This window comes from Mustela putorius, unplaced genomic scaffold (assembly GCF_011764305.1).
Source record: "Mustela putorius furo isolate JIRA1106 unplaced genomic scaffold, ASM1176430v1.1 tig00000174_pilon_pilon_pilon, whole genome shotgun sequence".
NCBI classification, from domain to species: Eukaryota; Metazoa; Chordata; class Mammalia; order Carnivora; family Mustelidae; genus Mustela; species Mustela putorius.
This window is the reverse complement of record NW_025421304.1, coordinates 17,124,900-17,148,455: the sequence shown is the minus strand read 5'-3', so window position 1 is coordinate 17,148,455 and position 23,556 is coordinate 17,124,900. Positions and strand designations below refer to the sequence as shown.

Here is a 23,556-nt window from a genome sequence, read left to right as displayed (position 1 = left end):
TACAGACAAACATTCTCTTTATTGAGCTACACATGAATTTTCCATTAGTCAGAGAAGTAGACTGGCAGTGTGTAAGATATCACAGAAACCTCACCGATTGGGAATAGAAAGGCTTAGAAAGACCCGTGGGCTGTTTTTTTTTTTCTTTTTTCCTTTTTTTCAAGTTTTTTTTTTCTGTATTTTTAATTTTTTTGTGTGTTTTGTCTTTTTGCCTCCTCTTTATCTGAAATGGCCGTGACTGGTCTTCTTCAGCCAATAGTAAGTCTTAAAAGTGACACTGTGAAGAGGTTGGGGGTTTGGATACTAGTCAAAGTAGAAATGACATAGGACTGATCATGGAAACTGGCTTTCGTGTAAACACTACATTCCATCTGTTTTTAAAATTTTTTTTTTTTTGCTTTTTTTCCATCGTGTGGTATTTAAAAACTTTTTTTTTTGTTTGTTTTTTTATCTGCAGCACAAACATCCCCACATGAGAAGGAGCGAACACAGGTCACTGAAACAGAGGAGGGGGAGGGGCACACACACAAAGGAAGCATCCATCGGAGAGACTGAGAAGCAAAAATGTTAAAGGAAAAAAAATCCACAACCCCAGTTCCCAAAGACTATGAAAGCTGATCCGGTGTGTGATACGGAGTGCTCACTGGGACAAGAACAAAAGCAAACACGAAAACAAAAACAAAAACAAATCACAGAGGGAATCTGTAGAAAGGAGGTTGGTGGGAAAACGGTTTGCTGTAGGGCTCTATCTACATGTTCCATCGCTATTCTTTTAGGCAGCTACTGGCCAGTGAGAGCTGTGCTTTTCTAGGTGAACCTGGAGTGAGCCTGGGGCAGGCTGGCACATGGCAGGTGGGGCGCTCTGGGAAGCTCAGCCTGACCACGCTCCCCAGGACCCACGTCCCCAGGAGGGGCGGGCAGACAGGTGGCACTTCTGCAGGTGTGGGAGGGTGGCTGGGGGGGGAGCGGCTCTACACTGGGGATGGATGGGGGTACAGGTGCAGATGTGTATGCTGCTTTATTTCCAAAAAAGAAAAAAAAAATGGATGAAATGATTTTTCTTTTTCCTCTTTTTTTTTTAAGCTACAAAGCACATGAGAAATGTTCTTTTTTTTTTTTCCTTTCAAATTCTAAATGTAAAGACTCAACTAAAACCAGATTCTACAGCATTCTACAGAAATACACAGCCGTCAGTCACTCTGGGGTCGTAGGTTGGACAGGGGCTTGATACAGAAAGGCTGTGTGTCTTACAAAGGCCAAAAGGTCATGCTACCAGGAGATCAACGTCAACAGCAAAGAGTCCGTGAAGCAGTCTGTAGAGAGAGAGATAAGGGGGTCCGGTCTGACCATTTTCTTTGATTTTAAAAACCAACCAACCAACCAAAATAAAAAACAAAACAAAAAAACACAAAACCCTAGAAAGTTTTTAATAATGTGGGGGGTAGGACAAGATGGGGCAGCGTCACAGGAGGGATCAAGAACTCCAGAAAAGCCCAGCCCAGGCCCCCTGGGAGGCCTCACCCCACGGGACCCTGACTATGGTCAGGCCTACAAGTATCCGGCCCTCCCCAGGCCTCTGCTGTCCTCCTCACCTCCCCCCTGCTCCCTCTGGGCCCTTCTCTTCTCCAGGGGGCTGGCTTCAACTCTGCAGGTGAATTGCAGCCATTGTTTCAATGTCCCCTCCCCTCCGCTGCCTCTAGAAAGCAGGCCAAGTCTCCAGTTCCTCCAACTCTCGCCTTTGAATAAAGAAAACTCAAGAGACAGTGGATTGGTCGGAGCAATGATTCTTCTAAATCCTTGAAATTAACAACCACCGCCACCCAAGAGAGAAGCATCCTTGGTTTTCCTGTTGTTGGGAGTAGAGGGCAGGGAGGGGTTTAGGGTGTTGGCCAGTTTTTGAAGGGCTTTGGAATTTGCACAAGAGCAGGACAGAACTGAGACCGCACAGCCTCGGGGGGGGGGGGGGAGCGGCAGCAGAGAGGCTGGACCCCCGCCAGGCCTCTCTTTGCCCTCCCTCTGCTCACAGATATCGGGTCTAAGGGTAGAATCACGTGGCTGTTCTTAAAAGGATGGACTCCCAAACCAGGACCCCCACCACGACGTGTGTGTGTGTGTGTGCGTGAGAGAGAGTGAGAGCGCGTGTGCACGCGTACAAACGCACGCTCAATTGCTGTCCTGGGAAAACTCTGATGATCTATGGGATGGTGGTCAGTTCTGTCCGAAGCTCTTTCTAATACAAACTAAAAAGAATTTTTTTAATATATATTTGTATATATATAAGGTCTTGTTATACCTTTTTAAAGTTTATTTACCAACTTGCATTTGTCAGTGGTGTGTGTGTGTGTGTGTGTGTGTGTGTGCACGCGCAAGCTTTTCTGTGAGTGCTGGAGTCATTACCAAATAGGGTGCTATACAGGACAAGAGGTCAGTACAAGCCGCAGCCCCGCAGGTTGTTGGCAATGATTATGTCGGTGACGGCGTCGAATACCACCTGGATATTATTCGTGTCTGTGGCACAAGTCATGTGACAGTAAATTTCTTTGTTGGGTGAGCGGTTTTTGCTTTCAAATTGTGCTTGGATGTAGGCGGCCGCGTCCTCGTACGTATTGGGGCCTGCAACAAGACAGAGTAGGGGGGAGGCCCCTGGTGAGAGCCGCAGTGGCAGGGGGGCTGGGAGAGAGGCTGGGAACCCCCTCCCGGCAGAGGCGCGGGCTGTGCGGTTCCGGGCATGGTCGCATCTTTCAGGAAAGACCCCATCAGCTTAGCATTCGTCCAGTTCTGGCCTTTGTAAGGCCTTTGACTCTGTTTCCACACTGGATCCGCCCAGGAGCCCTGGGAGGGCTAGGGCCATAGTCACCCCTTTTGCTTTCTAGGGGAGCACACCGAGGCTGGGGCCCAGGCTGCGTGTCCCCACACTCACCCATGATCTAAACCAGGACAGGGATTCTGGTAGAAGAGCTCCTGGGAAGGGGCTGCCCCAGAACTCGTGGTGTTCCAGGCTGTGGAGGGTGACGAGCTGTGGCTGCGCTCCTTTCTCTAAGGCTTCCTCTCCCAAGAAGCCCCTCGGCAAGGCTGGGGTCTGGGAGCAGTGGTCTCCCTGAGTGGGAAGTTTGAGGGGCTTGCCGTATGTAACTGGCCTGGCTGCCCTCCACAAGCCCTTGGCTGTCCCCTAGGATCCTGGCCAGGGCCTGGTAAGGGCAGTTTTCCAGCCAGCTACAACCCAAACCTTTGCAGTTCTGACCTGCAGACCGCTTTCAGTGACCATGGAAGGTGGACCAACAGAGAACTGGCTGAAAGTCCCATGGAAGGAAGATGCCCTGTTTTCACTAGCGCAGCTGGGATCTGGCCAGCATGAAAACGATCGGATCTTTCTTCCCCTGCCCTAGCCTGCCCTGGCCCACTCTCCAGTGGGAAGGTGTGAGCCATGTGGGGGTGGACTGGGGCTCGGGCGTCTGTGGCCAGAGTCTCGAAGAGGAGACGTCAAAATTAAGGGGGTGGGGAGGTCTCTGAGGTGGGGGGCAGGGCAGAGGCCTCAACCCCACTCTCAGCTGGGACCAAAAGCAGAAGTGCCTGGAGTGGCAAACGTGGCGAAGATATCAAGTCAGCGGCAGCTCAAAGATTAGACTCGGCCCCCGGTGGACCCCGTCAAGGAGCTTCCTGCCCAGAGAGCACCAAGACGAGGCGCTGAAGGAGGGGAGAAGCCCGATGGGGCACCCCAACCAGGTGGCAGGGTGCCCAGCTGTGACTTCTTAGCATCTGCGGGGTCCGTCCATCCCTTCGAGCTCACCTCGCACCCCCAGCCGCCCCTGCCCCTTGCCCTGTGGCCTGTTTTGTGTCCCACGGGCCGTGGCGCCCATGCGCCACTGTGTCAGGGACTGTTTGTTACCCAGCGAGACTGTTAGAACTCAAGCTTGATTCCTCTGGAGGCCCTGGAAAACTCCCCATGTTTTCCCACATTCAGGCTAACTTTCTCTGGGGGTGTCCAGAGCCCTACACCCCCCAGCACCAAGACAGACCAGTGCTCGGACCAGGTCCCAAACTGGGCTCCCAGGGGAAAAGACTCTGGGGACAAGGAAGAGCTTAGGGTCAAGCCTGCCCTGTAAGGGTAGCACTGGCCTCAGGAGGCCTGCTGGGGCCAGTGGCTTCCAAGTCCCTCTCTGGTCACCACCACTTCTTAAGGACCTGAACTGGTCCTAAAGGGCCTCAGCTGAGGCTGCGGGAGGGCAGGAGTGCCCGTGAGAGCAGGCTGCAGCCAGGCCGCCCACAGGCAGATCCTCCCTCGGCCCCGGGGCAGCTTGGGGCCAGGCCTTTCCGGCTGGCCCCCATGCCCTCCCGGACTCTCTCTAGCTCCAGGGCCAGTTCCCCTTTCTTGGTTTTCATCCTCTGAGTAACATTAGGAAGTAGGCTTGGCGCCTGGCTCTGTTCCTTCCATTGACCCAGACGGCCACCCCGAGCAGTGGGCATTATTGTTAGGTATCGCGGTGCCCGGATGGAAGGCGAGGCACAGGTGACAGGTTTGCCCACAGTGGCAAGCTGCCTGGCTCCAGGAGCCTGTGCCCGGGATGGGGGGGGGGCGCCCTGGGGATCCGCAAGCAGTGTGGTGCCTTGATGAGGGGACAGGCCGATGGGTCCTCCTCCCCGCCAGCGATGAGAGGGCTGACTCTCTTCCTCATAGTAGAGGGGGTAGAGGGGGCAGCCCCTATTTCTTCTGGAATCTGGTGGGGTTCAGGGACCTGTGTAGCCCTGGGAGCCGAGTCCAGGCCTTTCTCCCTCTCTGGGGTTGTCAGTGTGTGGGTTCCTGGCGGAGCCAGCTTGTGACACGTCCTCTTCTACCACTGCCCTAAGGGCCACTAGAACCTTCTCAGTCCCCAGAAAAATGAAGGCTGGGCTCTGGCCTCCCATCAGCGCTGTTTCAGCCTTTAGCAGCAGCCCAGAGCGGGGACATCCTACAGCAGCTGCCCTCTGCCCTCTGCCCACTGAAGGAGGTGACCTGACCCCTCACCCGCCCCCTCAGAAAGAGCTTCTTCATGGGGGTGATGGAGGGGTCTGTGACGCGTCCTCCTGGAGCCTGATGACAGAGAAGGTGCCCCACCCCCACCCTGAGAAGATGGGAGAGAGGCAGGCAGGGAGAGAGGAGGTGTGCAGAGAGCTGGAGTGGTTGGACTTGAGGAAAAGGCCTTCACAGGCAGAGGACAGCAGGGATGTGGGGGCAGGGGGCAGAGGTGGTGAGGGAGGGGTAGAAGGCCCTGGCCCGGCACAGGCAGGCGTGCTGTGCACCCAAGCAGGTAGGGGCTGAAAAGCAGCCCAGATTGCCTTGCAGGCCATGTGTCCATGCTTGCGAATTCATGCCAAGGTGCTGTGTGGCCCGGCAGCCTGCTGGCGCAGGGGTCAGGGGACGCCACTGGCGGGCAAGCCTGGGGGAGGCAGGAGAGTTTTTCTAGAGGGTGAGCAAGATGAAAGGGGAAGCCTGTGGTCCTGTCCTGCCTCCTGAGTCCTGCCAAGGTGCTCTCAAGTCACGGCATGGCAAATCCAATGGATCGGGAGGGTCCACTTCCCACCCCACCCAGGGCTGTGTCCTGGGAAGACCCAAACCGGGTCACACCCGACTGTGCGTCTCTGCATCCCTGCCGTCCTGGAGCAGGGGCCAGGCAGCCCCGCCCTGAACCCACGGGCAGCCAGGGCTCTGGTTTGAGGCTCTGGAAGAGACCAGGTCCCAGGCAGAAGCGGGGCCTCCCCGACACCCACCTGTGTATTCAGGAAAGCAGATGGTCAAAGGTGACTTCTTGATCTTCTCACCAAAGAGATCTTTCTTGTTGAGGAAGAGAATGATGGAGGTATCGATGAAGAACTTGTTGTTACAGATGGAGTCGAAGAGCATGAGAGACTCGTGCATGCGGTTCTGCAGCCCCAGGTTGGGGAAGGACAGCCAGACAGACAGCGGGACGGACAGACACGGAAACAGGGAAAGAGAAGAGGAGAATTAGGTTTGAGAGGGAGGGACGGGGCTGCTTAGCAACTCACGCAGGGGCTCCTGGGCCCCCAGGGCCCCTCCAAAGATGACAGTAGAGCTGCGACCTGTCACAGCACAGGGCCACTCAGTCCAGCGTTTGGGGCCGTCTATACTGTTGTCCCAGGACTAATGGCAGAGACTGGGCTGGGTCGTGGTTATGGCTCCCTGGGTGAGGCTGGAACCAGGGCAATGCGGGCCCTCCTTGGGACAGAGTCCCCAGCCACGGGAGGGGCTCCCTGCATGGGCAGGTGTAGGGGGGTGGGGGAGGCTGTGCTGGATGGAACCCAAGAGCTGGGCTGTGGCAGTTCCAGCCCAGGTCTTTCCTCTTGGGCCCAGTCTGCCGGTGATGTCCTCTGGGAGTGGTGAGGGATGGAGGGAAGTCAGGCCAGGCTCCTGCCAGCATCCTTGGGGGCCACCACTGTGGAGAAATGGTCCTGCCCAGGCTGCCTCCAGGGAAGGGCTCTGGGGGGCTGGCCAGACTTCCTCTGGCTGGGTCCAACTCAGCTATGTTGGATGCTGCAAAGAGTCTGAAGCAATGCAGACATAAAGTACTGTCTCGCACGCCAACGGCTAGCAAAGGAGTGACTGTGGTAGGCGCTCCCAATGGAGCAGATCCTGGGGGGTAGCCCTTGGCCTGGGCAAGGACCGGCTCATTCTATGGTAGGGTGCCAAGCTTATCAACTTGAGTAGTATCTCTTGGCAATGCAGGGGAGCACATCTCTCCATGAGTGAAGCCATTTCTGCTGGGAAGGTGGTTCTTCCATGAAATGTGCCTTCCTGGGGGAAGGGACAGCCACTCACTTTCCCCCAAGGACCTGTCCTTGCCTGGGGAACTTATCCTTTCCAAATCCAGCTCCGTGGTTAACTCCAGGCCACGCTGTCCCTTTTTAGTAAGAAGGCTGAGACAAATCATCGCAGAGAGCTGGCGTGGGCACCACGGGGCATTATTCTGTGGGGATGAGCTCATTCCCCGGGGCCCAGCAGGCAGTGGGAGCTGAGTGCATTGCTGGGGGAGTCGCTGTGGCCACCTTCCTCTAGCTGAGTGGAGGGCGGGCGGCCACCACCGGTCACCAGGCACCAGTCACCAGGCCCCGCTCTGCCGAGCACCCAGCTCAGCACTTCCCCTGCCTCACTACCCTTAAGGGAAGAGGGAGAGCTGGCAGAGCTGAGACCCAGGAGAGCAGAGATGTGGCCCCAGCTCTGGATCTGAGCCAGAGCTTATGACCCCAAACGGGTGTGTCCCACCAAGATGAGCCGTCTGCAGCCTTTAGGGGAATAAGTCAGAAGAGGGTCACGACCAGGTCTGCGCATCTTCAGCCCCTCTCCCGTGACTGCATGAGTATCCCAATGACCTGGAAGGGTCTCCCAGCCCCAAACCCTGTTCTTACGGCTCCGGCAAGTTGCCGGGACAAGGGCTCACCTGCCCCTTGGGGGCCTTCACACAACTGGTGTTCTTAGCCCCTCTGCGAGCTGTGGGACGCAGCCTTGTCCTCCTGCTCAGTAAACCAGTTTAGTAAACACCTATGATCTTGTTACCCTGCCCGCCTCAACCAGCACATTCTATTCTCAGGCCCCCAGCATCGGCTCACCGTCTGCACAGTTGCATTGGGGGGCGGCTGGCTCCCAGGGCCTGTTCAGATGACGGGCAGAGGCCAAGTGAACGGAAGCCCGAGGCCAGGGGCTGGGAACACTCAGGCTCATGGCGCCACCTCTGAGGGCGGAGGATGGATGCTCGGGCACCCAATGACCCACTAGGAAAGAGCCTCCCACCGCACAGAGCTGCCTGGTCCTGCAGCTGGTCACCAGGAGCGGAAGCCCACAGCCAGAGGCCCAAGCCCACTCCACAACTGTCCCAAATATCATTTTGGTCTTTGGACACCACGGGATACGGTGGGACATATGCTGGAGCGCTCCCAGGACCAGAAGGGATCACCAGGGTGACCTGAGCTGAGGGGGAACTGGGTCCCTTTGGCACATGGGCTGGCCTAAAGGGCTTGCAGGAGATGTGGGGGCCGGCCATTGGGGCCCCACATGTCCACTCTGCTAAGACTCGGCCCCTCCACGGCCTCTCTGCCCAGCAGTGCCGACTGGATTTGCGTGCAGGGCCCTGACGGGCTGCGGGGGGACTGGAGGACGAACAGCTCAAGTCCTGCTCTTGAGAGCTCACAGTCTAGCTGCGGAGATGGCGCCCACACTGGGACGGTCTTTGGTCTGCAGAGGTGCTCTGCATAGCTGGGCCTGGTTTTGTGAGGAGGTCTTGGAGGACAGCAGATCCGGGCAGCACGGGGAGAACACGGGGGAGGGGAGGCGCCGGCACTGAGCCCCCTCCGCACCCACGGGCCTGGCTGCCCTCCCTCCGCACACGACTGGAACCCACCACCCGATCCAGAGCTTCCCCGGAGAAAACGGGTGCAGAAGTAGATGCCAAACGGAGACGCAGCACTTGAGAAAAGAGAAAAAAGGCAGAGATCACAACCAGGCGACAGCCACCCCCTCCTGCCCGCAGTCGCTTTCCTGCCCACCCCCTCCAAGGCCAGCGGCCGCAGGAAAACTCCATGGGCCTGGCTGCTGCATCCCACAGGACAGGGGTGAGGCTGCACCAAGCGCGCGAGGACAGGAAGGTAGGCTCGTGGCTGTCCCAAGGGGTCAGCAAGGTCAGGCCAGCCACCCCCCAGAAAGAAGCCTGTGCCTGTCTGCCAGCGGCCCGCAGTCCTGGCCCAGGGACCAGCCGGGGGACAAGCACGGGGACCTGTCATGTAGGTGCTGACGCAACGCTTCACGCTGGAGGAAGCTAGCACTCTTTATTAACGGCAGGTCACTAATGAATACATTACGGCAGCCAATAAATTATTACAATAACTAGAGATTTATTAAACCAACAAGTCACTCTTCTTACAAAATTACAGTTAATGTGGAGTGGACAGCGGCAGGGCTGGGAGGTGGGGCTTGCTAAGGAGGGAGAGCAGCGCCAGGGCTCCCCTCTGCCTGGGACAGGAATGGGAGAGTGGGGAGGAGGGGGGAGGGGCAGGGATGAGCCAGGAGAAGAGGGGAGGCAGGAGGATGGGGTGGGCAGGCGAGGAGAGGACGGGTCACAGCAGTGCTGTGAAAAAGGGGTCTGGGCTCCTGCTGGTGGAACTGAAGCACTGGGCCTGCGGCTGAGCGCTTCCCCTCCAGAGGGGAACCCCCCAACCTGACAAGAGGGCCCAGGACTTAGGATTCGAAGGCTCTTTCTGCTTCTGTTCCAGCCTTCCCCTCCCTTGACTGGGTGTTTGTCTGGCTGGGGCGGGGTCTGTCTGGAGCCCCGGAGCCCCCAGAGGGAAGGCCACTCAGGGCAGGGCGGCTCAGGACTTGCCTCACTGCGGGGTGGGGAGTCGGGGGCAGTAGCTCCCTCCGCGGCCCTGGTCCCTGGTCTGTGTGTTGTGCCCCATGCCGCCACCCTGGGCTGCCGTAGGCTTGGGCGCTGACCCGGGGGAGCCGTCTGTGGGCGCTCACCACTCGTGCCCCAGACTGAATCAAGGTGGCCACCAACCAGAATCGCGGGCCTCTCCATGCCTGAGAGCTGCCAGCTGCCCCTAATAACTTCCAGAAGCTTGGAGAAGAACAGTGCATCCTGACTTCTCAAACGGGACCGGACAGACTCCCCCACCTGGTTGGGAGCAGGGGCTGAACCGGAACTGGGTCGGGTTTACTGACCAAGAGGGAGGGACAGGGAGGGAGGCTGGGGCTGGGTGGGCGGGGCAGGAAAACTTGCAGAATCAGCCTCTGGGGGACAAGAGTAAACACTCCTGGGGGCAGCCCCTCCCTGCAGGGCTCATCCCTGCAGAGGGGAAGTGCCTGGGTGACAGGACTCTGGGGCCTTCCCTGTTGGGGGTGTATAGCCAGATTGCTTACCAGGGATCCTGTTGTGGGGAGCGCTTGCTGTCGCTGCCCACCGTGTGGGAGAACCAACTATTTCGGTTGTGGAGGGCCTGGGTGTCTCCAGTTCCCGCAGCGGGGTGTGGAGCTGGGCTGGGGGAAGAGGCAGGTGCGGCCTTCTGCCAGGGCACGGTCCCCACTTGTGGGCCGGTGTATATGGCTATAGGCCCTCAGGCTCCACTGGGGCCAGAGAGGGCACAGAGGAGGGGGCATATAAGGCCTCCATGGAAGATGGCCAAGGAACCCAAAGTGTCACAGCTATTGTCGAGGGACCCAGAGCTCTGCTTTCTGCTCAGGCCTGGGGCAGAGCCCACACCCTCCGCAGACAGGTTCAACCGAGCCCCTGCTTGGGCCTCAGGCCCCGCTCCCTCCAGCCAGGCCGGAGAGCCCTGGGGACCTCTTGGTTCTCAGTAGGAAGGCCAAGACCAGGCTTTTGTGAGGGCAGTCAGTGAGGGGCACAGAACTGGCCCACAGGCATCTAGACGGCAGGCACAATTGTCACGGGTTTGGCAAAGGCGCTCCTCCTAGAAATCCAGTTTCTCCTCAGCCCACTGAATTAGAGCCATTCACAGACTTGCAGCATGGTCCTTTTGGGGACGCGCACGGGGCCACTGCGGACGAGAGACCCACCCATGTCTGGTCTCTCACACTCTCACCCTCCTCCCCTCACACCTACCCCTGCGGCGGAGCCGAGACTCATCACTGTCTGTCACCCCTCCCCATGCTGGCGCACTGGGAATGACGTGGATGGGAGACGCAGTGGACAGGGAGGGACCTTCGTCCCGGGTACCCTCTCCTTGTGCGCTCCCACTAGACAGCAGGGACCCCTGCTGCAGGCGGGGCGGGACAGCGGGAGCATGGCAAGCAGCAGCAGGGCGTCCCGGGGCCCAGAAGGGTGAGAAGGTCCCGAGTGACCAGCCTTTCCTCCTTCTTGTGCTGCAGACGGGATGGCCCTGGGCCCAGGCGGCCGGGGGCTCCCACCTCCAGGGCGATGGCGTCAGAGGTGGGGCTGGACAAGCAGCCCTCCTCTGGGCCACTGCTTTTGGGTCTGGGCTCAGGGGGCTAGTTAGGGGTGTGGCCGGTCCCTGCCAGGGTGGTAATACTGGGAGAGAACGGCTTTGTCTTAAATGGCCTTGCTGGCGCTGGCCGCTTGTGACGGGACAGGGACCGCTGGCTCTCGGGGCCTGTCCTCTGGCGCACCAGCAGCTGCTATGAGGTGCTTCACATACAAGGCAAGTGACATTGAAGTGCCCTCAGGCTGGTGGGATGGTTCCTGCAGCCCTGGCTGCCCTGTGTTTCCCACGAGGCTGGGGGCAGCAGTCAGAGCCCGATGAGGGAGGGGGCTTACCAGGGGCGCCCCTCCCTGTAGGCATCTGGCACTGGGGGGACACCCTGGGCCTCCTGTGCAGCAGCCAGAGCTCCGTGCCTACTGGAGCTGAGAAGCCTGGAGCTGTCGGCCCCGGGGGTCTTCCTGGCTCTGGGACAGTCCAGGGGGCTGCACTGGGAGCCCAGGACTGGAGCCTGGAATGCAGGCTAGGAGAGCAGAGGGCTGGAGGAAGGAGCCTGAGCCTCTGCAGGGGCAAGTCTGATTCCCGAGGCAGAGCCTGCCCTACAGGCACAGGGGGCCTGCCTGGAGAGCTGGCTGGTGGCACTGGCCCATGGAAGCTCCTGGGTGAGAGAGGGAGGCGGGCTGATGGCCCGAGGCCAGCCGGGGCCTGGCTTATCAGAGTCACCCCACCCCTTTCTGCTCAGTATAGCAAAGCCCCTCCAAGCCATCCTAGGACTCTCTCTCAGAAGGGAGTGCTAGTGCTGGCTATGTGTCAGAACCAGCCTGGGCCCCCCTCCTGGTGTACGTTCCAGCCTGAGTCCCACACGTCTGTCCTCTACCCTGACGGACATCACGGGCTTCGGACAAATTCTGATTTCTGCACCAAGACAAAAGGAAGCTGGGGCCTTGGCTGCAGGGGCCACATCAACACCGGCCCTGGGTCTCCCCAGCCTCAGAACACGGTGCCTGAAGGGCCGTGCCTGCCCCCGCCCAGCCAGAACTCCAGAAGGAAAAGCCTGTCTACCCACTTTCTGCAGCAGCTGCCTGGAGACCCAGGCGATGGGAGAAAGTGAATGGTCCCCCTTGAGCCTGCAAGCACGGGGCGTGAGGCCCCCAACCCAGACAACACCAGAGCTCCTTGCGCTCAGCCTCCCCTCCTCCGCCGCCTCCCACCTCTTCCTTGACCTCGGTCTAGGCGCGGGACTCGACCCCTCCCACCATCAACCACATGTCTTGGCAACACCAGTCTCAGAAGCATCTCCACACCTATGAGGAGTCAGGGATGGGATTCCCCAGGAAGGCCACAGGTCCCTCCGAGGGTGTGCAAGGAAGGATGGCCTGGATTAGAAAGGGCTGTGCCTGGGGCTGAGATCCAGGCCGAAGCAGGGGGGAGGCACTCGCCAAGGTCGAGCCCTGGGAACCGCACACACTTGCGCTGGTCCCACCCTGGCTTTTGGTGACGGAGCTGCCCCGACCAGACAGACCCCAGAAGAAGCTGAGCAGTGGCTCCCGCTGGCCTCACCACGGCCAACACGGTGCCCCCCCAGAGACACCCCCACACAGGAGCATGCCCGTTCTGGACCAAACGGCGGCCAACCGCCCCCTCCCCCCGCCTTGCCAGGATAAAACCCTCAGAGATGAAGCGGAGGCCCAGGGGCACGCAGCCCCCGTGCCTGGCCCCTGGGTTACCACGCGCTCCGATGTCTGGGGAAGGGGCGGCCCGTGGAGGCTGTGCTCTCCTCCCTCCTGGGCACCAGCCGGGAGCTGCTGTGCCAAGTGCCGAGAGCGGCTGCGCGGCGGCTGTGCGGCGGCAGGGCTCTGGTTCCGGGGCAGGGGTGGGGCAGCAGGCCAGGTGGGGAGGCAGGCAGCTGGGGGGTGAGGCAGGGGCTCAGTAGAGGCCGCAGCCTCGCAGGTTTTTGGCGATGATGACGTCCGTCACGGCGTCAAAGACAAACTGGATGTTGTTGGTGTCGGTGGCGCAGGTGACGTGGGTGTAGATCTCCTTGTGAGCGGACTTGTTCTTGCTCTCGTACTGGGCCTGGATGTAAGCCACGGCTTCCGTGAAGGCACTGGGGCCTGTAGGAGAGACCGGGTGTGGAGCCGTGAGGTGAGGCCACTGCGGGGCCTGGGCCTCCCCGTGACAACCCTGAGGGCACAGCCTGACTGGGGAAGGGGCGTGATGGCCCCCGCTGAGCCCATGGGGCGGGTGTGTGTGTGTGTGCGCGCTATGAAATCAAGTCTGTGGTCCACGTCCAGTTTGAAAACAACGAAGCAAAATAACAAAGCTCCCGGTGGCTCCTCTGGATGAAGGGTGAGTCCCGTTTCACAGAACTGCTGTTTTCCTTTTGAATCGGCACCCACTGACTCCCACTGCGAGTGTGCGAGAAGGCAGTCCTGGGCTGACACAGCCCGCAGGCCTATCCTCCGCATGTCACCTCCTTTGGCCACTGCTGGGCGCCTGTGAGCCGCCTTGGCCTCCCCGCTCTGCCTCCTCACCCTTCGCTTACTCTGGTCGCTACCAGGGATTAACAGCCGCCTGGGGGAGCCACGCTGCCCGGTTCCAGGTGAGCCCAGGGACAGGTGTTTCGGGAGAGCAGCTGCTGTCGGGGGAGAAACAGAACTGGACTCCCGACTTTGCACTGGAGCCCTTATCCCAACTTTGCACTGAAGCCCCCAAGGGCTCCGGCAGCCAGGTTCAAGGCCTGGTAGGGCCGCCACCACCCGCTGAGGGCAGGCAGGGAGTGGGGCTGGATCTTAGAGCCCCAGTGTGGGGCTGGGCGGGAAGCCTCGGGGGGACATATGTGGAAAGGGGTCCCGGCTCCTCAGGCACATGGGCACATGGGCCTGGCCTTGAAGGTCTGCCAGACCACAGCTCCTTCTGAAATCAGGGCTGGAGGTGAGGGAAAGTGTCCCTAGGACCTACAGGTCATCACTCAGACCTCCGGAGCCCCAAACCAGCCGTGGTGACCAACACATCTTGCCTGCTTCTGCTGTGCCACAGGCCACAGCACAGGTCACCGAGGATAGGATCCATAACCCCCTACTTGGTGGCCATGAGGGCTTTGTCTGTCTCTGGTCACACGCTAAGTGGGGGCCTGGCCTTGAGTGAGGGGGCCCATACTGCTTGCCTGGCCCCAAGCTATGACCCCCACATCTCCTTTCAAGGAACTGGAGTTCAGCCTGGAGGCTCCCCTGAGAGGCCTGCCTTGTTGGGACTCTGCCCCTGCCCTGTGCGTTCCAGGCCGGGGGCTGGTCGGGCTGGGAAGGCCCATTTCTCCTCCCACTCACCCCTCTGGCCAGGCTCTGACCATCTGGAAAAGCTGGTGGCCACCCTTGCTGGTGCATGGGGCCCTGGTCAGGCTGTCCTCCCCAGTTGCCCGTATATCCCGCAGCTGGGTCAACCATGGCAATGGTATAGGCGGTAGCTCTGACCTCCTCAGCCCCTCTGCGGGGAGCCCAGGGTCTCTACTGCTCAAGAAGCCCTGTCATTGCCCATGGTCACTTGCCGCTTGTAGAAGCCCATATGGGAGGGGCTTGTTAGTTACAGGCACCACGACAACAGGCCCGGCATGTGTTCAGTGAGTTCCTACTATGTGCCAGCCGCACGCTAAATTCTCCCTGCTCACTGGCTCACTCTGAGTCCTGAGGGAGGGCCACAGAATCCCAGGGATTACGTGACCTGCTCTGAGCTGCAGGGTTGGGCAGGACCCTCAGGCTGCCTGACTCGAAGCCCCTGCTTCTAAGCCCTTTATCATCCTGGTGCTGTCACCTCCCTGATAATCTGTGTTTCCAGATGGCCAAGACAAGGCTCCCAGAGGGAACCGGGGCTCCAGCCGGCCTCCCCTGACTGCTTGGCCTGCCTCCTGACAGCACATTCACAGGGAAGGCAGGGGGGGTGGGGGAGCGTCTTTGTTCTCTTCCGGAGCCTTCCTCACAGAGCCCAGTGCCTCCTGGAGCACCGTGAAGGCCCACTGGGCTCGGCCGAGGGGCGGCTCCGTCAGGAAGCAGCTGCGCAGGCTCCGGCTGTCCCTGCCGGGACGGGGACTCTCTACCTGTGTATTCGGGGAAGCAGATGGTGAGCGGGGACTTCTTGATCTTCTCTTCAAATATGTCCTTCTTGTTAAGGAACAGGATGACGGACGTGTCTGTGAACCATTTGTTGTTGCAGATGCTGTCGAAAAGCTTCAGGGACTCGTGCATGCGGTTCTGCAACAGAGCGGAGAGGCAGGTGAGGGCTGGCAGTGCCCAGGGCCCCGACCGCCCGTGGCCGCGGACAGCACACCAAGCAAAGGCAGGGCCCTCCGACATGGCCGACCGTGCCATTGGGGGACGGAGACGGGAGGCCCCGCGGGACAGACGGACACGCTCCTCACTTCATTCCACACGCAGGCAGGCTGGGGGGCAGAGCAGGGTGGGCAGGGCAGGGAACGCTGCCCACCCCCCCACCCCTGCAGAAGGCCGCCCTGGGGTGGGGCAGCCAAGTCCCCTGGAGGGGCTCCAGCTCATGGAGAGGACATGCACCATGCACGCGGGGGCAGGGGCAGCACCACCATCCAGCATGTCTACACGGAACCACGGGCCATGCAGAGTTCTCTACCGGGGTCTCATTCAGTTTCACCAGCGGGGGTGGGAGGGTGCACGCATTCCTTTGGGAAACATTAACCGAGGACGAAGAGATCCTCGAATTAATCCAGAGTTGGAAGCAGACACCAGGGGACAGCGTCTGGGGGGTGATCTTGCTGTGGCCTTGGTGCAGTTGGGGGGTCTGGTTGGTTGGCTGGGCCGTGGCTAGGCCAGCGGCCACTCTGGGTGGCCTCGTTGTTGGGGCTGGTTTCTCAGTAGAGTGGCCAGAAGAACCCCAAGAAGAAGCCCAGCAAAACAGCTTAACACAGAAAAGAAGATAAAAAACCCAGAATGCAGGAGGAAAAGCAAGAGGAAAAAAACAGAAATACTGGTTCCACCAGTCTCGGGTCCGGGAAGTGAAGGGCAGCGCCCATCCTGAGGCCCCCACACAGGCTGGCAGAGGACAAGGACGTCGAGGGTGGGAGGCGGGAGTGGGCGGGGCAGGCCGTCACAGCAAGTCACCCGGAGGGGCCCTGACAACCTGGTGCTTTCAACTCTTAACTGATGGTTTCGGTTGGAGGGAGGCGCTTCATACCTGCCCAGCTTGGAGCGTCTCCCAGAATCTGCACATGGTTTTGGCCTTGGTTTGGCCAGTGAAGGCCCTGTAGGCGGCGGTGACGGTAGTGGCCTGAAGAAGCAGTGGCAGGCCGAGGCCTGGGGCTGCTGGAGCCACCAGCCTGGGGTATGAGGACAGGATGAAACCCTCGGGCTGCAGGGGTGCAGTGGGCGGGGCGGCTGGCTGGCGGGGGGTGGGGGGCAGCCCCGAGGCCCCCGGGAACCCTGGCCAGGCTCCAGGAGCTGTCTGTAGACTCTTCTGTCCCCGGCAGGCCCCGCTCCTGCCCCAGGCCAGGAGGGACGTGCGGGTTGACCATGGAGGAAGTCTGAGGACCAACGATGGGTCAGCAGGGTCCTGCTTTTGCCTCCCGGGGCGGAGTGTCCATGTCCCACAGCTTGTCCTTTCGCCATACGCTGGGACGGAGCAGCCCGACTGCGGCCGGCTCCTGAGTGCCAAGTCCGATGGGCCTCACCGCTGCCCACAAGGCTGCTTGGCCACTGTAGCCATTTTGTGAAGGAGGAAGGGAGAGGCTGCCACGCTCACCCCGTGGCAGGGCCAGGGCCTGGCTCTGCACCAGCGCTGTGTGGCTCCTCAGCTGCCCAGCATGGCCGTGTCCTGGCCACACAGATGTTTGCTGAGCTCTCTCGCTGTCCCCGTGGCAATGAGCTGCCTTTGTGAGTGGCTGTCCTGTAGCGAAGCCCATTCGCTCTCCCCAGGGGGCACCGACGGCCTGCTTCTGGGTGGAAAGGGCTCCAGGAAAAGCCTGTTCCTGGCCTTGGCTTCCCCAAGGTCCTGTGCTTCAGCCCTTGTGCAACAGGGGCCGGGAAAATGGGGCAGGAAGACGAGAGAGGGTGGAAGGGGACAGTAAAGGCAAGAAGAGAAGGAGGCGGCGGGGCCCGTGGGCCGTGTTCCCCAGAAGGTGTGCACACGCGGTGATGGGGCTGGCGAGGAGCTTCCGGGGGTCAGCCGGGCTGGACGGGGAGGGCACCTAACCAAACCACGGACACGGGTGACCGACGGCTAAGGAGCTTGGGGCCCCGTGGCTGCCAGACCCACACGGATGTCCCTTTGCTTCGACCCGGTGCTCCAGAGGTGAGTGAGAGGCCCTGCCCCACGGCTGTGGAGCCTGGGACTCAAGGTTTAAGGTGCGCGCAGACCCAGGAGGGCAGGTCACAGGGGAGAGGCGAATGGAGGGAGTGGGGCCCTCCTGCCCTCCGGCTCTCTGCTTTCTTTGCAACCCGTGGGTTACAGACGCCATGCTAGCCCAGCCCTGCTTCTTACTCCCGGGCTTTGGAGGGAGGAAAGATGAACCGAGTGGAGCCCAGACCACATGGGTGGATGCCACTGTCGGTGACGAGCAGCTTCGAAACCATAGAGTCAACCGGCGGAACAGTGAGAGAAGTGCCAGGGCCGTCCCTGGGCAGGGGTGCATAGTGGGTGCAGCCGGGGAGTCCGGGTCCCAGCACAGCCCAGCGCGGGCCTCTACCCACCACCTGGCTCCAGGGATCCGAGACGCAGCAGCCGGCCGAGGCCACTGACAGTGACTGCTCTACCAGAACAAGCTCCCAGCCAAGGCCCTAGGAGCCTCACCCCTAGACAAGGCAGGGCTCAGGGGCTTTGCTGGAACCCAACTCAGGGGTGCAGCTGGCCCCAAAAGAGGAAGGATAAGGCAGACCATCATGGGGTTCAGCCCCGGCCCCTTCAACGCCCTGCTGGCGGCTCCGGTCCCAGTCTGCCGAAAACCTCATCCCATGCCAGTCCCTCCCCACAGCGCGGCACCCCAGCCCGCAGCCCACCAGATGTGCCCAGAAGGCCTGCAGGACCAGCAGGCCAGAACTGAGACAGGACAGACGGCGAGAGACCACCTTGCTCAGGGCCTGCCGTGACGACCGACACATGGCTTCACGCCCTCAACGCTGACTCTGAGAGGCTAGGGCCCAGGGTTTGCACGTGCGTCCCACAGATGGGGCTGACCCCACAGCCAGGACCCCATGACCCCCTGCAGGTGCCACGGGCTCGTCTCCAGGGACCCCGCAGGTGCATCACGCCGACACCCAGCTTCCCTTGCAGGCTCCATAGACAGGCCTGCTGCTCAGTGGACGCCACCCCCCGACACACATAGGGACAGCTGCCGGCGACAGTACAACCACCAGCTCCGCGGTTCCGACGGTTTCACCTGCATTCTCTCAACGTGTCACCGGCGGCCCTGAGACGAAGTACTATGGTTACCCCACTCCGGCAGATAGCAGTAGCTGAGGCAGGGAGCGAGCCGCCAGAACCTGGCAGCACAGTAGGAGCAGGCCCAGAGAAAGGCCGCACCTCTTTCCAGCTGAGGGCCTCTCTTTGAGGCCAGCGTGGCCAACCTCCTCTGAGGAGGGGGCCCGCACCCCGTGCACTCCCCCTGCCAGCCACATGCAGCCCCTCTGGCCACAGCCCAGTCGGTGCTGGGGACAGGTTGTCGGGCCTGAGACTGGCTATTTCTGTCTTACATACATTCTTGCTTGGCTGCACCTTGATTTCTTTTAGGACTGACTGGCTTCATTTGGTTCTGGCCCGGCGGCTTCTGGGCCTCTGCTGTGTTTACTGAAGAGGCACTGACGGCCCACAGCGGCCTCTCCTGCAGCCGCATCACAGGGCGTCTGCCTGGCCCCCCTTCACAGGAGGGAGCGGGCCTGGCCCCCAGTGGCAGAACCCCAGCCAACACAGCTGGCCCCGCCCTGGAGCCCCCAGGGCCACTGAGGCCTAGTCTCTCCATGCCACCACAGGCCGGGTGGGCCCAGGGCCACTCACCGTGGTCTCGTCTTCATGGAGCACCTGGTCGTAGCCGCTGAGCGCGACGCAGAAGATAATGGCTGTGACGTCCTCGAAGCAGTGGATCCACTTCTTGCGTTCAGATCGCTGGCCCCCGACGTCGAACAGCCTGGGAGGGGAGAGAGGGAAACTGTGAGTGGTGGGCGGTGGGGTTCAGGCTGGTGTGGGAGTGCCTGGTCAAGCCCCGAGCCTCCCGGAACACCCTGTCACAGGTGCTGATGGGTGGACTGGGTCGTCTGCCCCATGATGGGCTGTGCTCATGTTGGGGCTCAGAGACCTGCCCTTGCACCTCGAGAATCTTACAAAGGGGGCACCTCAGGTGGCCCCCAATAATCGCTTCTGTGAGGCGCTTCTCTTGGGCAGCACGCATAACCTGTTGCTGGCCTTCGGCGTGTGCGGTCCTGTCTGTGGTCTGGGCAAGCCCCCGGTCCTGGGGGTGTCAGGTGGGCAGGGATCAGTGCCCATTACGTGGGGGGAAAGGGAGGCACCAAGGGCCTTGTGAAGGGCCAGTGGTCCTGGTGAAGGCTGGTATGGTAGAGCGAGGGTCTGACCCGGATCTGTCAGCAGACAAGACAGCCCTGCTCCATGCCACGCCTTCCCAGCAGAGGGCCACCTCCTCTCTCCCTCTAGACGCCACCCCCCAGGACATAGGTGGGCTGTAAGAGGAGACTGCGGGCAGGTGCGACCGCGTCCTGGAGGGAAGAGTCAGTCTCCTACCCTCGTGCCCTGAGGAAAGACCCACGGCCTCGGAGGCCTGGGCTCTGAGCCAGTGTGCGTGGGGATTGCAGGCCCTCCCAACAGAGGAGAACCCCTGTGGGCAGAGGCCAGTAAGTTCTGTGCAAAGAAGTAGGCTGGTTCCTGTCCTACTACTGCTTCCCATGGCTCCTTCTTCTGCATCTGAAATATAGGGTCATGGCCCCTGGCCTCTGTGAGCCCTTCCCAATGCTTATTCTCACCCTCTGCCTGCTGGCAGCCCTGAGTCCAGGTCCCCTCCCTATGCCCAGAGGCGTGGGCTGGAGACACTGAGGAGACCAGAAGGTTAGAGACACCTTGTGGGGCTGCTCAGCCTATTGCTGCACTCTCCAGATTCAGGGGAGGCTCTGGTGTCCAGCGCTGACTGTTGGGTCCAGGGCCCCCAAGGCAGAACTTGAGCCCCCTCAGTCTGTGTGAGAGCAGGACGGGGCTAGGGGGCCAGTGTGGGGTCCAGCCCTCCCAGGCAGGGCAGGCGGCCACAAAGCAGGCCCTTACACTGGTCTACCAGCCTGTAGTCCCTGCCTCCCGACCTCTCCTCCTGCTTTATGGACACCCAGAAACCACATCTGGAAGGTAGGTAGGAGCAGGACAGGGACTCTCAGGCCTCAGCACGGGAGGTTAGCCCAGGTGGGGACACAACTCTCCAGGAGGGCCTGAGAAGTCCAGCTTTCTGCCTCAGGCTTCTAAGGTGCTCTGAGCTCTTGGACTTGAGTTGTGTTCTGTGTTTGGGGACAGCCTTGCTCCTCCCAGCCCTTGGTTTCCCCACATGTACCTAGAGACGGGGGGTCAGCTGATCTCTAAACCCCTCCAGCTCTGAGATTACCCGGGTTCTTGGCGTCTCACTGCTTGGGCCTATCCATCCTCCTTCCCTCCCCCTCCCACAAGGAGGACTTCAAGGGGCCACCTGGGACATTTGCCTCCCTCCTCCTCAGAAGTCATCTAGGGACAGGACTCCGCTCCTCTGTTCACTCCAATCCTCTCTGTTCCTTGGAGACCCACTCCAGAATGCCTCTTCCAGGAAGCCTCCCTGGTCGTCCTGGCCCCTGAACTTGGTGGAAAACACACACAGGCAGGTCCCTTCTTGTATTTAACTGCCTGTCCCAACTGGAAAGCTCCCCAAGGCAGACGAGACAGGGCCGAGAGGCCGGTGTTTCCCATCTGTCCCAGTGCCCTCGTCAGGGTTCGGGAAACTCCCTGGGCCTCACCTGAAGTGGAGGTTCTTGAATGTGAAGTGGGTTTCTACGATGCCAGTGGTTTTGACCCTGGTTCGGAGGATATCCTGCTCGGTGGGCTGGTAGTCGGCGGCCCCGATCCGATCCAGGCTGTCCAGGTAGCTGGGGAGGGCAACACAAGGGGCCCTGGAACAAGCTGGCCCAGTCCCGGGCAGCGCCCCCTGGGGGCCGACCGTGGAAGCAACGGCACCCCAGCCCCCCACCATTCATTGCCCTGTGGTTGGGGGCAGAGAGTGGGAGGAGCTTATGTTCTACCCTCACATCCTCAAAGAGCCTTTAGCTCAGACCAAGGGCTGCTTGTGCAGGGCCAGGGGTGGTGCATTTAGAGGCCAGACTCTTACATAGTGGCCAACAGTTACCTTTGACTCTTGGCATGTGTGATCATGTTTTACCCTTAGTTGCCCTGAATTATATGAACCGTTTTAGAGATTAGAAAACTGAGGATCAACAAAGGCCCAGCTGGGAGCCGGGGGCTCCAATCCGGACATCTGGTCCACCCCCTAACAGTACTCCTGAGTGCTGCCCAGAGGCCTCTGGGCATCCGCCGGTGTTTCCAGACTTGTTTAGTTTACCGGGGCACTGGTCCGTGGAAGAGAGGATCAGAGGTGACACAGCTCAGAGGTGACATGGGGATGGGACCCATGTCTTTGGCATCAGGGCTCTCTTTTCATGTCACCACTGGCTCTGGAGACAGACCATGTCTTTGCACTTTACCCATCCAGCCGGAAGGGCTTCGGGGTTAGGTTTGAACCCAAAGCAGGGGTGGGATCTGGAAAACCAGGAAGCAGGGAGGTGGGCCAGGCCTGAGGAGGATTCAGTGATGCACAGGGCTGGCTGGGCCACTTACCCCCTTGTGCTGGGGGAGAACTGCACACAGCCCACAGGGGAGGAGTCCCCAGGGTCCAAGCCCCAGGACAATGTGGGGTCCTAGTTTGCGTGAGGAGGGGCTACCCTTCATTGGCACTAGCCCTGGGACCTGTGAGGGTCAGTTTCTCAGCCTGAGGATGCTCATGGGGCTGGAGGGGGAAATGTCTTCAGCAATGAGGGTTTCCACTGATAAACCAATAATCCAGGCCCTCCTCAAATCCTTGTGAGGATTTTCCCTGAAGAAATAAAACTGAATGAGGGACTCCCAGGGGTAGGAGGCATAAGCTTGAAGTCACATAGTTAGAAAAGGGACCCTGCTAGGATTTGAGCCTGGATGTGCCTGACTCCAGATCCCGTGCTCTTCGGGCCTGGACCTGGCAGCTCTGGCTGCCTCAGCATCTCCCGACCAGGCCCCTGGGAGTGTCTGGACTCTGGGCTCAGCCTGGAGGAGCCCCTCCTGGCTTGTCCCAATCCTCCTAACCTCTCTGGGCATGACCCCTCACACCCCCCTCACTCCCTGCCCCACACCCACTGCCCCTGCTTAGGAGCTCTGCTGGTTTTGAAATGACCCTCATTCTGTTGTCTCCAGCTGGATACCAGGACGGGGGAGTCTCTGGCCTTGGCCCCTTGGCACCCCCCCCCCAATCCCAGCTGGGGAAACCTCTTTTAGACAAAACATCTGGCCCTCTGTCTCTCTGTGCTGCTGAGCCTCACATATGGACGTGGCCAAGGGAGGGGAGGGTGAGCAAGTGGGAGAGGCACCTACTTGTTCCCCAACCCCCCATCTCCCTGGGTGCTGGGATGAGACAGTGAATACGACCAGTACCGTCCCCACCACCCCAGAGCCTACATGTGTTTGTGTGCACATGTGCGTGTGAGATAATTAACAGTTAAGTAAGACGCAAAGACAGAGGCAGTTGGTAAGGAGGAGGCCTGAGGAGCATTGCTATTGGGCAGAGGGGGGGCTGGGGAAGGCAGGATGACACTGGAGTGGAGGCTGAGCCTCTCCCCTTGCAGGTACAGAGGACACCCTGCGGTGGTGGAGGGGCTGGGACGCAGGCCCTGGGCAGGGGTGGTGTGGTGGGAGGAGGGAGCTGTGGGACTGGAGTGGGGTGATGGAGGCAAGGGTGGGGCACAGCTTGTAGGCACTTGGGCTTTCACGCTGAGCAAGATGGGAAGCTTCTGGAAGGTTCTGATGAAGAGTACTGGAACAAGGAGTTTGTTGCTGTACGGAGAGCAGATCAGGAGGGAGGTGAAAGGACCCCTGTTGGGAGGTTGCTGCAGCCCTGCAGGTGAGAGGCTGGGGCCTGGCGGAGGCGGGAGTGGGAGGCAGAGCCCCTTAAAGCCACCTCCTCGTGGTATAACGAAGCTGCTCTTAGTGGGAAGAAGAGTGGGGCAGAGCGGGTTTGGGGGAGGGAGGAGCTGGGAGTCAGGTGGCACATATTAATTTGGGAAGTGCTGAGATGTCCGAATGGACAGGGCGGAGGCAGGAGGGAGGGCTGGGCTGGCCCCACACGAGGGAGATCTGTGGGGGCGCGTGAGGAATGGAGGTGGACGGGGCTGGAGAAGCTCACCCAGGCCCTGAGCATGGACTGGAAGAGGTTCAAGGGTTCCAGAGAGGGCACAGGCAGGAAGTGGAGAGGGAGCAGGCATGGGGGTGCTACAAGGAGGGGGTCGAGAGCCTGAGCCATGTCAGCGGGGCGCAGGAGCAAAGCCCGAGGGGTGGGCTCCGGAGAGAGGG

At 60.3% G+C, this 23,556-nt stretch overlaps 2 protein-coding genes across 2 annotated transcripts in view; both read right to left on the bottom strand.

The window, feature by feature from the left end:
- On the bottom strand, nt 1-8,766 carry LOC123390970 (guanine nucleotide-binding protein G(o) subunit alpha-like). Its single transcript, XM_045076082.1, has 3 exons — nt 8,388-8,766; nt 5,746-5,899; nt 1-2,613 (listed from the first exon to the last, which is right to left on the bottom strand). Exons 1-3 carry the CDS (start codon nt 8,565-8,567, stop codon nt 2,426-2,428), a joined length of 522 nt encoding a protein of 173 aa, XP_044932017.1. The 5' UTR covers nt 8,568-8,766; the 3' UTR covers nt 1-2,425.
- Nucleotides 8,767-8,857: 91 nt separating this feature from the next.
- The window catches only part of GNAO1 (G protein subunit alpha o1), a 155,612-nt gene continuing 140,913 nt past the window's right edge, over nt 8,858-23,556 (bottom strand). Inside the window, exons 5-8 of the mRNA XM_004744208.2 lie at nt 20,922-21,050; nt 18,943-19,072; nt 15,026-15,179; nt 8,858-13,049 (exon numbers count right to left, since the gene is read on the bottom strand). Of these exons, the coding sequence (XP_004744265.1) occupies nt 12,862-13,049; nt 15,026-15,179; nt 18,943-19,072; nt 20,922-21,050 (601 nt within the window). The 3' untranslated portion in view covers nt 8,858-12,861. The remainder of the gene's footprint in view (nt 13,050-15,025; nt 15,180-18,942; nt 19,073-20,921; nt 21,051-23,556) is intronic.

Bases quoted from the DNA above. Each gene is read 5' to 3' on its own strand.
- LOC123390970 (XM_045076082.1), bottom strand. From the start codon at position 8,567: ATGGAGTTTTCCTGCGGCCGCTGGCCTTGGAGGGGGTGGGCAGGAAAG. The intron at 5,900-8,387 runs GTGGGTTCCAGT...CTGGGGCTGCAG, and splicing joins GGGAAGCTCTGGATCGGGTG to AACCGCATGCACGAGTCTCT. The intron at 2,614-5,745 runs GTGGGTGTCGGG...GTCTTGTTGCAG, and splicing joins CTGCTTTCCTGAATACACAG to GCCCCAATACGTACGAGGAC.